The 17,561-nt window shown below is 46.6% G+C and overlaps 1 protein-coding gene across 4 annotated transcripts in view; it reads right to left on the minus strand.

Annotated features, from left to right (window-relative positions):
* Window positions 1-17,561, minus strand: part of LOC140900544 (lethal(3)malignant brain tumor-like protein 4) — an 84,319-nt gene that overhangs the window by 15,874 nt on the left and 50,884 nt on the right. For 3 of the 4 annotated variants that reach the window (XM_073317979.1, XM_073317981.2, XM_073317980.1), the window contains 6 exons: window positions 16,200-16,314; window positions 16,003-16,102; window positions 14,424-14,588; window positions 8,795-8,929; window positions 8,310-8,371; window positions 2,597-2,763 (listed from right to left, as the gene is read on the minus strand). In XM_073317979.1, coding sequence (XP_073174080.1) covers window positions 2,597-2,763; window positions 8,310-8,371; window positions 8,795-8,929; window positions 14,424-14,588; window positions 16,003-16,102; window positions 16,200-16,314 — 744 coding nt within the window. The remainder of the gene's footprint in view (window positions 1-2,596; window positions 2,764-8,309; window positions 8,372-8,794; window positions 8,930-14,423; window positions 14,589-16,002; window positions 16,103-16,199; window positions 16,315-17,561) is intronic. The other variant, XR_012155660.1, reaches the window with a different exon arrangement.

Here is a 17,561-nt window from a genome sequence, read left to right on the forward strand (position 1 = left end):
GAAGTGCCACAATGATCTGTTATATAAAACTGTTTAGGCAAAGCTGCGAGAAGGCGGCAGACAGACGGCCTTCATTTAAACAGAAAGGATCCACTGACACCACTCCAAGGACTGTGTTAAGAGGAGTGGAAATCAATTAACCAAAATTTGAGTGTCAGAAATTAGGCTAATTGGTGGACAAAATAATGAGAGGATGGATTATTCCACCCACTATTTTTTTGGAGCTGTTAAAGACTTTTTGGGGTGGGGGTTGGGGGAACCAAAAGCAAAACATTTTTTACTATCGGTGCCGTTGCAGCAGAAGGATTGTTGCCGGGACTCTAGACCTCGATACTTCAGTGGGGAAGCCTGTTCATCATTACTGCACCAGCGAGGATCCCAACCTGATACATGTGACATCCTGACATATTTTCCCCTCCCTCATGTGCTCCCTTTCTGCCCGCCTCGCTCTCCCTCTAAGCTTTTCACCTGATCCTGAAATGAACTGTACTGCACCGAACCCACATGGTGAGATGAGCCAGCTCATCCAGCTCTGCTCAGCCTGAGAAGGGCCAGTGAAGAAGAGGGACCTGACCAGACCAGACCAACCAGACTTTGGTCCTGACTGGCATGCTGAGCCAGGGTCCAGAACAACAGCTGTTATGACCAACCTTCTAGCCCAAAGTATCTGTCTGTAACTGACCAGGCGCCCTGTATCCTAAAGTCAACAAAAGCTGCATTTCCCCCATCTTCACTATCCTCTCTCTTCTCTCCCTTCTGTGTCCGTCTGTTTTGTCTAAAGAAGGAAAGCAACTATCATTCCCAATTCAGAATTAAACAGCAGAACTAACTTTATTTCCTCACCAAGAAGGACTGTTTAACTAACCAATATTCACTATCTCCAAAAAGGACTTTGATAGGTTTTGATTAAGTTTCTTTTGCATAAATAATCAATTTCTCATTCAGTGCTCTTTACCTCGTTTTGATTCTTTTCCTTTTGTGTGGTTCAATCAATAAATGTCTAACCTTTGGCATGAATTTTATAGTGTTTGCCAGAGTAAGAAGCAGGCTGAACACCATTTAACATTGGACAGTGATTGGGTTATGTCAACACCTTTAACTCTTTGGGCCCATATATTCTATCAAAACGAATACAATAGCCCTTAGAAATTCTCTGGTGTTGCTATAATTGACCTCCTCCTCAAAATCCCTGGTGGTCACTGTCATAACATGTAGCAAAGACTGTAGCACAGACAAGCATAGTTTAGTGTATTCTGATGTTCAGTGCTCAGCATCTGTACTGCCCCTGCCTCACCAAGGACACATTTTTTGGCTTGTACCCCACTCTGCTCTTTTATGAAAGAAGCCTCAACATTTTGTCCAAAAGAAAAATAACATTCCACTTGTTCTATTTAAATTAGCAGTATCAGGTGTAACAATTCTTGCCCTCCCTGGTTTTGCTGGATGATCTACTGGAAAGCTGAAGTAGAAGCTTTCTCAGCTCTGAAAAGCAGGACACAGGGATGGTGAATCTTCTACAGAGAGATTTTTCTCTTGAAAGTTGGTTGTGAATTGAATTCAAACAAGTTTTCACAAAACCAAAAGAGAGTTTTAAACAATCAGACTAAGTAACCCACCCTGTCATAACTGCTTAGGTTACAGTCTCTTGTGATGTCATAATTTCTCTAGTCTCCAGTCTTCTGACGAATCCTCCAGCATAAAGAGACAAGTTGAGATCTGATTTTCATAGTGTAAAAGGCAGGACGGAAAAAACACTTGTTTGAAAATCTATGAAGCCTCTCTATGGATCATAAAGAAGCAAAAAAGGTCACAAACTTTATTTTTTCTTTGCAAGATTTTTTCACCTCACAACCCACATTGCCACGGATTTCCTCCTGCATGAGCGGGCCAGCCATCACGCTCCAGGAGTCAAGTCTCTGACACTTCAGAACTGGTGGTGCAATTCTAACCAACGCCCCAGGCATCCAAGCAAAGAGAGCTGCTCAGCACACAGCAGTGACATACTCTATCAGAGACCACCTAACTGCAGGGGACACATCCTATTTGCAAGTACTGCATCTCATAAGCTAGGACTGCAAAAATGTCTCTCTGACCGCACAACTATTGCCTCTCAGAAATCATGTCATACTGTGGCTGGTTTGGTTCTGCATGTGAGACAGGCAGGGAGAGGAAAGAAGAAGGAATCTAAGCATGCACAGCACAATTTTACGATTATCTGCAATGTAAAGTGAGTCAGCAGCAGAGTCAGGGGAGGAAAAGACCGGAGGAAGCCAGCATCTACTGTCAGCATTTTGTTTCAGGCCTGAGAATGAAAAGGGTCAGGAATAAGCGGCTGGAAAAAGATCCATAATCAGGGAAACACCACATGGTTTGACAGTAGGGGATTAATACAAAATTTTTTCAGGGACTCAAAGTAAAAACTTTTGGCTGAGCCAGTTATTTCCCTGCATGAGCCATCACTGCAAAGTAAACAGAAAAACCACTGCCTATATAGGGGAGGAAAAAAGATGTCTTCCTATCAGCACTAGAGAAAAAAGGAATGACCTGAGATTCCATCAAGCAGAACAAGCAGAAAAGGCAGATGCACAGCACTCACCTCTTCCACGGTCCATTTGGCCACGCTCCTGGCAGTGAGGCCCGAAACCTCCGGCAGCAGCCTGCAGTGCTGCTCCCAGCATAGATGGAGGCGGTGGGTCGGGCTGGAGGACAGGGAGGGCATGAAGACAGACTGATGAAGGGCCTGCTGCAGAGCAAATTCTGTGTCTGGAAACAGAAACAACAGGAGTCAGAGTCAGTAGTCAGTCCTCAATTTGAAGCAATACCAAAAAAAAAAAAAAAAAAAAAAAAAGTGTGTGTGTGGGTGGGTGGTAATACTTCGAAAGGGGAGAAAGGTGGGGCAGGAGCGCAGACTGCTATTCTATGGCACACTGCACTCTGAGCATGCCCCCACAGAGGGGAAGGAAAAAACCAAAAGCAAGGCTGCCAGGCTGGCGACGTGATCGTTAGCTGTTTCTAGGCAAAATGACGTCCTGCTGCTAACACAGATGATGTTTGCAGCGTTTTATTGACAAGGTGGAGGAGTTCTGGTAACAGCATCTTTGGCTGGAAATAAATGGCACAATTCCAGTTCACAGCCCGTAACCGGCTTGCTAACAGTGAGACGCATGCCAGATGATGGCCTGGACCAACTCCCTCCCCCACAAGAGACTCTAAAGCCAGTAATGCTCCAGACACCAATATTTCTCTCCATTTGTCAAACGAGAGTGAGGCTTAAAAAAAAAAAAAAAAATCACTCCCCCACCTCCCCCCCAACCAAATGAGCTCACTTGATAAGTGCAGAGTCATGGTCCTAAAGGGATTTGTCTGGTAATACAATGGGAACTGACGCAAAGGATGGAACAACACAGAACATGTTCCTCTGGGTTATAATGGTTAATGTTTATTGTCCCCTCTCCTCCCCCCACCAATACAAAAGGGAAGCATTTCTAAACCTTGGAATACTTCATGTAAGATTATGGTCAAGGTTAATGGTGCCACCATGTGGCAACAAAGAATTATGCTTTGCTAGTTTACTGGCAAAAAAATAAAAGCTTATAGCAAAGATACAGCTTCCTCCCTTGTCATCCCTCCAGGGCCGCTGAAAAGTGCTGGGACGGCTCTTTGATTAAAGTCCTGCAGACTTTATCCACAGAAGAGGTGCAGCTTGCCCCACGTTGCCTGGCAATGTGCCTCACCCTTATTCTGGAGGGCCACCCATAGGGGTGAGAAGGAACTGCAGAGTCCATGGGCCATTTAGTTACAGTATTGGACTTTCTACTGAGATTACCAATTGGTGCTCATTGTGGTGGTGGTTGGTGATGTTCCTGTAGAAAACAGACTGAGGGTATGTCTACACTGCAGCCAGAGGGAGGCATACCCAAGCGAGCTTTGATCTAGCTAGCTCCAATAACAATAGCAATGAGGTTGGGCAGCACCAGCAGTAGGGTGACCAGACAGCAAGTGTGAAAAATCGGAACAGGGGTGAGGGAGGTAGTAGAAGCCTATAGAAGAAAAAGCCCCCAAAATCGGGACTTCTGGTCACCCTAACCAGCAGCAGCACAGGCTAGCGGCTCAAGTACATCTCAGAGCAGGGCTGTAGCTGCAGGTTACCCAGGGAGTTTGAGGAATCCCCCCTCCTTGGAGGATTATAAGAACAGGTTAGACAAACACCATCTAGGGTTACTGTAGGACAGTGTTCCCCAAAGTTGGGATGCCGCTTGTGCAGGGAAAGCCCCTGGCAGGCCCGGGGCGGTTTGTTTACCTGCTGCGTCCACAGGTTCAGTCGATCGCAGCTCCCACTGGCTGCGGTTTGCTATGCCCAGCCAAAGGGGGCTGCGGGAAGTGGCGGCCGGTACGTCCCTTGGCCTGTGCCGCTTCCCGCAGCCTCCATTGGCCTGCAGCGGCAAACCGCGGCCAGTGGGAGTCTCGATCAGCCGAACCTGTGGACGCGGCAGGTAAACAAACCGGCCCGGCCCACCAGGGGCTTTCCCTGAACAAGGGCGTCCCAAGTTTGGGAAACACTGGTCTAATATATTTAATCTGGCCTCACTGTGGGGGGATGGAGTAGATCAGTGGTTCTCAACCTTCCCCCCCCCCCAGCCCTCCACAACATGCTATAAAAATTCCACAGCCCACCTGTGCCACAACCACTGTTTTTCGGCATCTAAAAGCCAGGGCTGGCAATAGGGGGTAGCAAGCAGGGCCACAGGGAGCCCCACAAAGCTGTGTTGCTCAGGCTTCAGCTTCAGCCCTAGGTGGCGGGGCTCAGGGCCCAGGCTTCAGCACCGCACAGTGCAGCTTCGACTTTCTGTCCTGGGCTCCAGCAAGTCTAATGACAGCCCTGCTTGGAGGACCCCCTGAAACCTACTCGGGGCTCCACAGGGGGCCCCAGACCCTGAATCACTGGACTAGATGACCTCTTGAGGACCCTTTCAGTCCTACATTTCCGCAATTCTATGAAATCCACTGGGGGGGTCAGGAGAAAGAAAATAAAATCACTAAAAGATGGAGCACCAGAAGAAAAGCTCCAATGGAAAAAAAACAAAGTTGCAAAGAAGAAAAGGCAAGTTTCAAAGACCTGCAGTATCCTCATCAGACCATGGGAAAGCAGCACAAGAAGTAGACTTTAGTCCAGCAGAGAGTCAATGCACTCTTCATTATTAGACACAGAAATCAAAAGGGGAAAGAGACAAAAACAAAGTCAGGTCAGGCAGTGATGAGAATCTCTCTGCATATATGAGAAAATACTGAAAGAAAAAAAAATACCCCACAAGATAGAATATTCTACAGGAAGCAACCATCCCAAAATATAAAACAGGAGCTGGTTATGTCCTTTTTGGGGTGTGGAGGGGAGAACTATAAATAGTCACAACTACCCTTCCCTCAAGGGACTGTGGGATAACTTCCAAAAAGAGACATAGTGAAAGCACTATATTTTGGATTATTTTAAAACTAGACAGGGCAAAGCAGAGGCTAGATTTAGGGAGAAATCCACCAGGGGGAGCACCAGTAGGTTTAGCCCTTCTGCCCCCACCATCTCTAACTTCCATGACTGTAAGATACATGTCATATGTCAAGCTATATATATATATTTTAAAAAGCAGAAAATTACTTATTCAGAGTTTAAAACCCTCAAGCACTCAAGTGCTTGTAAAAGATTTACAAGGGAGGGTATGGAAATTCCTCGGATTTATTCACAATACTTTATTTTACTGACATCATTTTCCTGTTTGGTCACTATTTCTTACAGTGTTGTTCCATCATTGTTATTTCATGTGGCATGTTTGGTTCCCTTGTCTATTCTCTCCTTAACACTGGGGTGGTTTTGCCCCAGTGTTAATCCTTCATACAATACCTTTCCTTTATCTTTGGAGCAGGGGAGGTTAAGGTAAATGTGTGTGTGTGTGTCTGCTAAAAAGTCTGCATGTGTATGTGAGGTGTTATAAATACCACTGAGGGATGGGGGTAATAACTAGGAATAATCAGAATTAAGATTTCTGTGTTTTAAGTGAACACTGTGGGAAAAATTCCTAACTGTGGTGTAGGGACGTTATTTCACATATAAAAAGGAAGTGGCAGAAGCGAGTCTGCCGGATGAGAAGCTGTTAATCTATGAATACTGATACATAATAATGGAATGAACATTGTAAGTGACTTAGTCAATGAGATATAACTGACGTGATCAGACTGTCCTGTGTGAATGTACTGATCTGACTAAGGCTTTGTCTACACTACCACTTCTACTTCTACTTCTACTGCAGTTTCCACGGTATGCATCCAATGAAGTGAGCTGTAGCTCATGAAAGCTCATGCTCAAATAAATTGGTTAGTCTCTAAGGTGCCACAAGTCCTCCTTTTCTTTTTGCAAAGACAGACTAACACGGCTGTTACTCTGAAAACTACCACTTCTGTTGGTAAACTTTTGTTGGTCAGGTGTGTGAAACAACACACACACCCAACTGACATAAGTTTCACTGGCAAAAGTGCTGGTGAGGACAGCACTATGTCGGTGGGAGAGGCTCTCCTGCTGACATATTGGGGGTGGTTTAAATATGCCAGCAGGAGAGCTCTCTCCTGCCGCTGGACACAACCCTTAATAGCGGGCTGCAGAAAGAGCAAAAAGAAAGCCACAACACAGATCTTGATAAGCAGCCTCAAGCACAGACTTGGAAGACAATGGGCAAGCTATCAGCTTCAAGGACCTCATAACCTGTCTCTAACACACAGCACGCCTCATTTTGGCCAAAGCTAGGAGGGTGGAGATCAAAAGAACACTAAACAGTTTAAAAAAAAGAACCTTTTCAGTAGGAGAAGAGGGAGGGAGCTCAGACAGGGAGACAAGCTGACAGAGAGAGAGGGGGAGAGAGAGAGAGGCTCTGTGGAAGAGCCCCAAGGGGAGTTGGTCCTCCCATGCCATGAGGAAAATGGTTAGATAAGGTGTCAGTCAGACATGCATACAGTCTGAAAAGCTTTTGTTCTAAATAAACAGTACTTTGCTTTAAAGAGGCTGTGTGATCACTGCATTAACCAGTGTTATTGCTCCCTGAGGGAACAGAATGGCAGGGTTTGAGCTTAAGACATAATGAGATAATCATTAATACACAGGGCATTGCAATCCAGGGCCTGCTCTGAGAGTGAGAGAATTGTATGATTCCACCTGCAGCCAAGTGATGGTTGGAGGCCCAAGAAAAGATGCACTACACAAGACCAGGAGGGGCTGCAGGTTCAGTTTGCTTAGTGATTGTGGCAGCCGCACTGTTTTAAAGTCAGACAGGACAAAGCCCTGACTAAGATACTATCAGGCACTGGTAGGTTAATGCATGACAGTAAATAACTTAATAGCGCTTTCCATCTCTGTTGTCTATGATTCTGTCTAAGCTGAGCCTAGCTGGAGCAGATGGATATTCTCTAGAAGGCCAGAGCTGCTTCTGGCTGGCAGGGGTACATACGACTGACCACCAAGTAAAGAGAAGAAAAAGTAAGGCATCTGCCCCAGCTTGTGCCTGTTTAGCTATTGTTTACTGGGACCTTATTACAATGTTAAATCCAGCTAAAAGCCAGGTCTGTGTGGTTATCTGAACTCATTTTTTATATTAGATCTGTAAGTTAAACATGCAGTTTGCGGAAGTACAACCAGTAAGAACTTTTTCTTTAAAAAGTGACCCACCACTTGCCCGAGGAAAAATTCCATATTCTCTCCCTTGCTCTGCTGTGGCCTCTCTTATTTTCTGAAAACTAGAACAATTTTAAAAGCCTTAAAAAAAAAAAAAATCATGAGGAGTGATTCAAAACTGCTACCATGTGATGATTGTCTGATGGGATCCATGGGAAAGCAGACAGTGACTCTTAGTCCAGCTTCCAGTGGACACATGTTTACCAAAAAGCCATCTCAGCAGACAGGTCAAGGAGTGAATGGGGAATGAACCCCCGCTCCCCCTTAGAAACGAGTTTCTCCATAAAAGGAATGAGGGTCCATCAATGGGACAGTGTCAGAGGTCAGGCTAACTTGCCTTCCTGCTTCCTGGGCAGTAGCTGTGAAGAAGGGCGTAACTCTAGCGCATTAAATCTGATACCTCCAAGAGCCCTTAACATTTGCTTTAATACATTTGTGTGGGGAGGGGATGACTAGGACTGTAGCACACACTTGAGATAATTGCCTGCAGCTAAAATGCAGCATTCACCAGAGTGAAGTACTACAGATTCAAAAGCTGTGAAGTACCAAATGGTTTGATGGTTTCTTTACCTAAAACACACACACAAAATCAACCAACCTTTCCCTTCGTATTCCTGTTTCACTAGCTGGAGCTTTCTATAGGCATGCGAGCACCCAACCCTGAAAGCATAAATCAGTTATGTAAAGGTAACAAAACAAACAATAGAGACAAATTGTTTTTCTGCAATGAGTGTTAATGGGATTTTTTACAAGAACCAAGAGCTTTCCTCCTTAGAACTGGCACTCACATCCCCTATTTCTCCCTCCACCCATCACCAGACATCTCTCATGGGTAAGTGCCATGCTGCTACATTCACAGGAGGAGATGCAGATTTGGGTCCATGGCAGACAAAGGAAAGAAATCCTCTCCCAAATGTGGGGAAATTTAAATTGGACCTCATTATCTCATTATACAACTGCAAACCTCTGGACAAACTGGCTGCTCCACAGAGCCACTGCTTCCCTTTCCCATTTCAGGTATAGCTGCTGTTGTGGGAAACTTACCCACTAGCGCACTGAAACATGCTGCAAAGTCTCACTTACTTTTTTGGTTTGGCGATGGTATCTGCAGATGATTCCTCTTCCATCAAATCCTTCTCTTGACTGTTTTCAGACTGCTCTGACAGACTATGGACGCTGCTTTGACCCGATCTTTCACTATCTTGCATGGAAGATTTTCTAGAGAGACAATAATTTAAGCTAATTAACTCATACATTCCACTCCTCCAGGAATGCTGGATATTGTTTGACTTGTACGCGACAATAACTTCTAAGCACCAGCTCATGGTTCAAACTTTCCACTCCCACCCACTGGTTAGTGATACACAGCACTTTTCTTAGCACTGACGCAGAGAGATGATGTGAGACAAATCATCCCTCGCTAGCCCAGGCTCTGATCTCAGCAGCAGTAAGGGACCATGGAAGCATTAGTTCTGGTGCATCAAGAGCTTTAAACCTTGATACCTTTGGATAATATTTAAATGAGTTTTCACGGCTAAGTTTGGTGCATAAACTGAGTTGCAACAGATGTGCAAGACAAGGGAGAAGCAGTGGGGTACTGTAAGATTTGCACTAGGAAACTCAAACCTCCCACGAGCAGGAAATGAATTGTTTAAAACAACAGTATATTACATTTCTGTACTGCCTGTTTTCCCACAAGGGTCCCACAGCTCTGTACAATCTTTCTACGTACAGCACCACTGAAACACAGCCAGCTTGGGAATGAGGCTGGCAGCTGGGGACACAGAACAGTGCTGGGAGAGAAAGAGACATTTGGCCAAATACATTGCAATGGAGGCAAACCCTCTTCCTACTAAACATGTCCAGGGATTTTTGACATCCACGCAAAGCAGACAGAATGTTAACATTTAATCAAAAAGACCCCCTCCCACCACACACACACACTAAATAGCACAACTGAAGCAAACTGCTGAGATCTGCACTTCTGGCTCTACAAGAATCTAGGGGCATGTCTACACTACAAAGTGAAATTGATGTATGACAGCTTAAGTTGACCTAACTATGTAAGTGTACACACTACAATGTTCCTCCTGCCGCTGTAACTCGCTCGTTAAGCCGATCCAGTAAATCCACCTTGATGAGAGGCATGAGGCTTAGGTTGACACAGTTCGGGTGACATAGTGTCTGTACAGTCACTGTGGTACTTGCATCACTGAAACTGAGTGGGGTGGAATGGGCTCTCAGCCCCCCACACTATCTATTTCAAGTCAGTGTAAGTGCTCTTGGTGAGGATGCACATCACTGACAGAAGGAGGGCTGTGTGGACAGGAAAAACAACAGTAAGCCCTGGTCTACACTAGGACTTTAGGTTGAATTTAGCAGCGTTAAATCAATGTAAACATGCACCCATCCACACAATGAAGCCCTTTATTTTGACTTAAAGGGCTCTTAAAATCGATTTCCTTACTCCACCCCTGACAAGTGGATTAGCGCTTAAATCGGCCTTGCTGGGTCGAATTTGGGGTTCCTGCGCATAACCAGCAGCCAGGTGATTTGCCTCAACCTCCCACCCCGCCATAAACGTCTCCCCCTTACTCTCACAGATATTGTGGAGCACACAGCAAGCAGTAATAACAATGGGAATATTGGTTTCGCTGAGGTCTAAGTGAGTCAGTAAACTGCGCCAGCGCGCCTTTAAACGTCCAAATGCACATTCTACCACCATTCTGCACTTGCTCAGCCTGTAGTTGAACAGCTCCTGACTACTGTCAAGGCTGCCTGTGTACGGCTTCATGAGCCATGGCATTAAGGGGTAGGCTGGGTCCCCAAGGATACATATAGGCATTTCAACATCCCCAACAGTTATTTTCTGGTCTGGGAATAAAGTCCCTTCCTGCAGCTTTTGAAACAGACCAGAGTTCCTGAAGATGCGAACGTCATGTACCTTTCCCGGCCATCCCACGTTGATGTTGGTGAAACGTCCCTTGTGATCCACCAGAGCTTGCAGCACTATCGAAAAGTACCCCTTGCGGTTTATGTACTCGCCGGCTTGGTGCTCTGGTGCCAAGATAGGGATATGGGTTCCATCTATGGCCCCACCACAGTTAGGGAATCCCATTGCAGCAAAGCCATCCACTATAACCTGCACATTTCCCAGGGTCACTACCCTTGATATCAGCAGATCTTTAATTGCGTGGGCTACTTGCATCACAGCAGCCCCAACAGTAGATTTGCCCACTCCAAATTAATTCCCAACTGACCGGTAGCTGTCTGGCGTTGCAAGTTTCCACAGGGCTATCGCCACTCGCTTCTCAACTGTGAGGGCTGCTCTCATCTTGGTATTCATGCACTTCAGGGCAGGGAAAAGCAAGTCACAAAGTTCCATGGAAGTGCCCTTACGCATGTGAAAGTTTCGCAGCCACTGGGAATTGTCCCAGACCTGCAACACTATGCGGTCCCACCAGTCTGTGCTTGTTTCCCGAGCCCAGAATCAGTGTTCCACAGCATGAACCTGTCCCATTAGCACCATGATGCATGCATTGGCAGGGCCCATGCTTTCAGAGAAATCTGTGTCCATTTCCTGATCACTCACGTGACCGTGCTGACGTCGCCTCCTCACCCGGTATCGCTCTGCCAGGTTCTGGTGCTGCATATACTGCTGGATAATGCATGTGGTGTTTAATGTGCTCCTAATTGCCAAAGTGAGCTGAGCGGCCTCCATGCTTGCCTTGGGATGGCGTCCGCACAGAAAAAAGGCGCGGAACAATTGTCTGCCATTGCTCTGATGGAGGGAGGGGCGACTGACGACATGGCTTACAGGGTTGGCTTACAGGGAATTAAAATCAACAAAGGGGGTGGCTTTACATCAATGAGTATTTCAGGCAGGACTTCACGGAGGGTTCCAATAAGAAATGGTGCACCTAAGTAATTGTTCTTATTGGAACAAGCAGGTTGGTCTGGCCTCTGATTGATACATGGCTAGATTTACCTCGCTGCACCTTCTCTGTGAGTGACTGCAGTGTGACCTAGAGGAATGAGTCCCCTAGACAGGGGAGGGGGGAAGCAAATGAGTACAAAACAAATCTGGTCTATTTCTTGTTTTGATCCACTCCATCTATCTTTTACATCTTTGGCTGGCAGCAGACGGTGCAGAAGGACTGCATGCCATCCACATCTCATGGCTGCTCGGCAGAAGACGGTGCAGTAGGACTGCTAGCCATCCTCATCTCTTGCCTTCCTGGCAGAAGATGGTACAGTAGGACTGCTAGCAATCCGTATCGCCTGCCTGCTCACCATAAGATGGTTCAATAGGACTGACTGCAGGACTAAAGAGAATGACCTGGTCAAGTCACTCCAAATTTAGTCCCTGCGCCCATGTCTGGCCAGGAGCACCTCGGACATGACGATGATGGCTACCAGTCGTACTGTACCGTCTGCTGCCACAAGGCAATGGGTTGATGCTGCTGTGTAGCAATGCAGTACCACGTCTGCCAGCACCCAGGAGACATACGGTGACGGTTACCTGAGCGGGCTCCATGCTTGCCGTGGTATGGCGTCTGCACAGGTAACTCAGAAAAAAAGGCGTGAAACGATTGTCTGCCCTTGCTTTCACGGAGTGAGGGAGGGAGGGAACGGGGGCCTGACGATATGTACCCAGAACCACCTGTGACAATGTTTTAGCCCCATCAGGCATTGGGATCTCAACCCAGAATTCCAATGGGCAGCGGAGACTGCAGGAACTGTGGGATAGCTACCCACAGTGCAACGCTCCGGAAGTCGACTCTAGCCTCGGTACTGTGGAAGCACTCCACCGAGTTAATGCACTTAATGCACTTAGAGCATTTTGTGTGGGGACACACACACTCGAATATATAAAACCGATTTCTAAAAAACCGACTTCTATAAATTTGACGTAATTTCATAGTGTAGACATACCCTAAGTCAGCTGTACGTGGCTGTAAGTGCAGTAGCTGTAAGTCGACCTAACATAGGTTGACTTTACTGTGTAGTGTAGACATGGCCTAGGCAATTAACCCCTTAGTTCCCAGTCTAACCGGTAATATGTTTCGGTTGACTCTTGCAGCCACAGGGTTGATACACAGATTTTCCTGAATGATACTCAACTCCCACAGCAACTGCATTCATAGAGCACCATCATAAAGGCTCCCAAAGCACTTCATGATCCTATGAAGTCATTTCTCCTGCACCTGAAATGCAGTCACCTCCAGGGTGGAATGCTGCAGTGGTTTAACAGCACACAGCAACCCTGCTTGAGAGTTTCAGGACAAGAAGTAAAGAAAAAGCCTATATCCAGTTGAAAGGGCAAGGAAAATATTTATGGCAACAGAATAGACTGTAATTTCCTTACTGGAATTTGACCAGGGCAACAGGATAAAGGAGGAAAAAAACCTATTTAGAGCATGTAAACAGTGTATAAGTACAGTGTCCCATATTGGGATTGTGCAAGACAAGCGTTAGTGGTACTGTGACAAGACACCTGCTTCACCTCACAGAACTCAGCATTCCCCGCTCTGGTGGTGGAGGCCTGGAGTAAATCAGTCCCGCTCATAGGCGCCAACTCCATGGGTGCTCCGGGGCTGGAGCACCCAAGGGGAAAAATTAGTGGGTGCTCTGCACCCACCAGCAGCCAAGCTCCCCTCCCCACCCCACCTCCTCCTCCTCCGAGCACGCCGCATCCCTGCTCCTCCACCTACCTCCCAGCGCTTCCCACCTGGCCCCGCCAAACAGCTGTTTGGCAACGTTAGCATACTCTGGGAGTGGGGGGAGGAGCGGGAACGTGGCATGCTCAGGGAAGGAGGTGGGGAAGTGGCGGGGCCAGGGCGGGGATTTGGGGAAGGAGTTGGAATATTGGCAGGGAAGGGGGGAAATTGGGGCAGGGACTTTGGGGAAGGGGTTAGAATGGGGGCAGGGACGGGGTGGGGAAAGGTGGAGCAGGGCCAGGGCCAGGGGCAGAGCAGGGATTGAGCACCCACGTGAAAAAGGGGAAGGTCGGCGCCTATGGTCTCGCCCCAGACAGCTTTTACTCCTCATTCCGGTATTTACTCTTCAGTATTTACAAGGTGAGCCTCAGGGTAGGTCCCAGGAGTGCTTTTCAGCCAAACAAAAAGAAACAAATTCATAACACAAAAAGGGAATCTCTCTCCCTGCCTCCTCTTGGGAGTGTTGCTTTGTTATGTTGGCCTCTGGTTGCCAGCCCTTCCCCAAACAGTCATTAGGGGGCTTGCTTCCTCTGTAGGGAGGAGAGCAGCCTTCCCTCCAGGAGAAGCCTTTTCTCATTGTTGCAGCTTGTCTCCCATCTCTCCTTACTCTCTTACCAGAAAAGGGTTTTTTTAAAGGTCATAGGCAGCCCTTAATCGGACTCAGGTGTCCCTAATTGACCTGAGGTAACTTCATTTCAGCTCATGGAGAAAAGGGCCTTTAATGTTCTAGGGCTGATACATCTGCCTTCCACCAATGGCAGAATGTATAAGGCAATGAATTTCTAAGTCAGAGATTGTGGGTTCAAGCCCCATCTGGGGTGAAAAACTACCACTGTCTGGTGGCTCCCGCTCTTTGTCCCAGGTATAAAGAGGAGAGATGAATCCAGTGCTTTAACTGCTATCCTGTTAACTCCCATCTTTCAGTCTTGTGAGATAATGCAGACACTGGGTATCAGCAGAGCTCTGGTCAACAACAATAAAGCCAGCCTCACCTGGACTGTGGAGAGTCCTCCTGTGGGTCTATGAATGGAGCAGGAGTCTCTGGTCTCTTGGGTTTCTGGACACTGTTGCTGGGTGAAGGCCTCTCCCCACTGAGGCGATCCTGTAATGAGCTTTCTCTGTTCAGGTTTACTTCGGAATACGGGCAGCCAACTAACCTGTGTTGAAAACAAAGACAACCTCATCTAGCCCTTCCATGCCCACCCTGCCCAAATCAGGGATGCATGCACCAACAAGCCCAGAAGAGCGCAGCAATTTGGGGGACAGAGCAAGGGAAAGCATGTGGGCAGAAGACCCCTGAGGAGCAGACAGTCTGTTTAGCAGCTGCATGCCAGACATGTACAACTGGCAGTATGGGTGTGCTAGGGGGCATAGAAGAGGAAAGGCAGATCAGAGGAGGACGTGTCAAGGAGGTTCTGCTCTGAGTTGCACAGGTGACTTCAATGGGCTGACACCAATATAAATGAGAGCAGAATCTGGCCCAAAGCAGAGGTCAGTGATGAACAACTAGACTAAAGGAGAGTTTTGAGGAAGGATTTGAAAGAGGAGAGTAAAGCTGCATGGTGCACAGGGTCAAGAGAGGGTGTTTCAGGCACAGAGCAGCACAAACCCAGGCACCGGATATCTTGTGGGAGGAGGAGACAAAGGGAGCATCAAGGTGAGCTGATCTGACAAGCAAAGTGAAACTGCAATGTCTAAAGTACAAAAGAGTGAATTTCCTAACAAGAAAAATGATGAGTGAAAGTACAGGGTAAGCCCTCCAATGGCAGTCCCTCTTCACTATGGTATGCCCACTCCACTGCTCTGTTGGGAACAGTTTTACAAATATTAATAAATTAAGGCTCAAAACTTCTCTGGGATCTAGGTATTCTTAGACCAATTTTAGAGATAGAGAAACTAAGCTATAGAGTGCCAGTGACAGAGCCAAGATCAGAAACCATGATCACATGATTCCCAGTGCTGGGCTCTATCTGCTAGACAACACTGACTCCTTACCAATAGCTATTCTCCATTAACCTCCTGGCCTGTGCAGAAATTTTTGCACCTCTATTCTATCTGAGAATTTTGATCACTTTACACCGCATAAAAGCTAGGTATTATTATTATAGACAGTAAGTAACCCTTACGTGAGGTAGGCAAGTATGATTCCATTTTACAGAGGGAGAAAATTAAGACAACAGAGAGTTTGATTCCTCCAAGCTCCCCTGGAAGTCAGTAGCAGAGCAAAACACTAACAACTACACCATGCTCCCTCTCCCTTAAATCTTGTGTGTTGCTTTCAGGGATGTTATTTTATAAAAAGGAACAACATTAATGGCAGTAGGTGGTAGAAATCCTCATCCCACTGAAATACAATCTAGTTTCTGATACCAATAGTGCAAGCTGAACTGATAGTCAAGCAGTCCATTTAGACACAAGAGGGAGCTGCAACCAAAGATATGACATTATCTACAGAATAACAAGACCCATGCAGTGCAAGGGGATATAGTTGTACTGTTCCCATGGAGTCAGGCAGCTAAAATGCTTGTGTCAAGCTTTCAAAATTATCCCTTACAGCCCAGGTGCACGTACGTATAATGTGTTCCATATCGGGGTCCCCTGACATGACCAATACCCTGGCAGCCGGGGGTAGGACACCCCTGCCCTGCTACTTCCATCATATCAGCAGCACCTAGTAATGAAAATAGTTAAACAATATATTTTTTGCACTTGAAGATTAGGCAAGAGAAGAAAAATGTAACGTAATGGCATGACATCATCCGCCTCACCTAACGGGTGCTGCAGGGTGTGTCCGGTTTTTGCACACCAGCCCACAGGGTGAATGTCAAAGCTATCTGCATCGACCCAGAAATCATAGCTGTGGTCCCAACCATCAAAATGTATCTAAAAGGGAAGCCAAACAAGTACAGACCACACCAGCAGTGCGGGAGAGAGTTAAGGTTAGGACTCAGCTTTCATTTTAGCCTCTTCCCTGGCTGTTTTAACTTGTTCAACTTTTCATAAAAATTTCCTTTGGAGTGGCAACTTTCCATGCTGTATGTCACACAATCCTCCCTCTGACCTGGTCAATGTAGAATCATAGAATATCAGGGTTGGAAAGGACCCCAGAAGGTCATCTAGTCCAACCTCCTGCTCAAAGCAGGACCAATTCCCAGTTAAATCATCCCAGCCAGGGCTTTGTCAAGCCTGACCTTAAAAACCTCTAAGGAAGGAGATTCTACCACCTCCCTAGGTAACGCATTCCAGTGTTTCACCACGCTCTTAGTGAAAAAGTTTTTCCTAATATCCAATCTAAACCTCCCCCACTGCAACTTGAGACCATTACTCCTCGTTCTGTCATCTGCTACCATTGAGAACAGTCTAGAGCCATCCTCTTTGGAACCCCCTTTCAGGTAGTTGAAAGCAGCTATCAAATCCCCCCTCATTCTTCTCTTCTGCAGGCTAAACAATCCCAGCTCCCTCAGCCTCTCCTCATAAGTCATGTGTTCCAGACCCCTAATAATTTTTGTTGCCCTTCGCTGGACTCTCTCCAATTTATCCACATCCTTCTTGTAGTGTGGGGCCCAAAACTGGACACAGTACTACAGATGAGGCCTCACCAATGTCAAATAGAGGGGAACGATCACGTCCCTCGATCTGCTCGCTATGCCCCTACTTATACATCCCAAAATGCCATTGGCCTTCTTGGCAACAAGGGCACACTGCTGACTCATATCCAGCTTCTCGTCCACTGTCACCCCTAGGTCCTTTTCCGCAGAACTGCTGCATAGCCATTCGGTCCCTAGTCTGTAGCGGTACATTGGGTTCTTCCGTCCTAAGTGCAGGACCCTGCACTTATCCTTATTGAACCTCATCAGATTTCTTTTGGCCCAGATTTCTTTTGTAACTACTGTTTTCCTGAGCTCCACATCTGTAGTTACAAAGAACAAAGATTCTGGTGACAGTCAAATCTTAGGGCCCTCAACAAAGCACGGGATATGTGGCTATTTAGTCACATCTTATCTTTGGGCTTAATATTTGCAAGCTCAATTGCTTATTTAATTGGTTTGCATTCTAGGAATCCAAAAATGTTGGCCTATAGGTGGCACAACTGGTTATAGAAAATGAGTTAGTACAGTTTTTGCACTGAA

Source organism: Lepidochelys kempii, chromosome 19 (assembly GCF_965140285.1).
Source record: "Lepidochelys kempii isolate rLepKem1 chromosome 19, rLepKem1.hap1, whole genome shotgun sequence".
Lineage (NCBI taxonomy): Eukaryota > Metazoa > Chordata > Testudines > Cheloniidae > Lepidochelys > Lepidochelys kempii.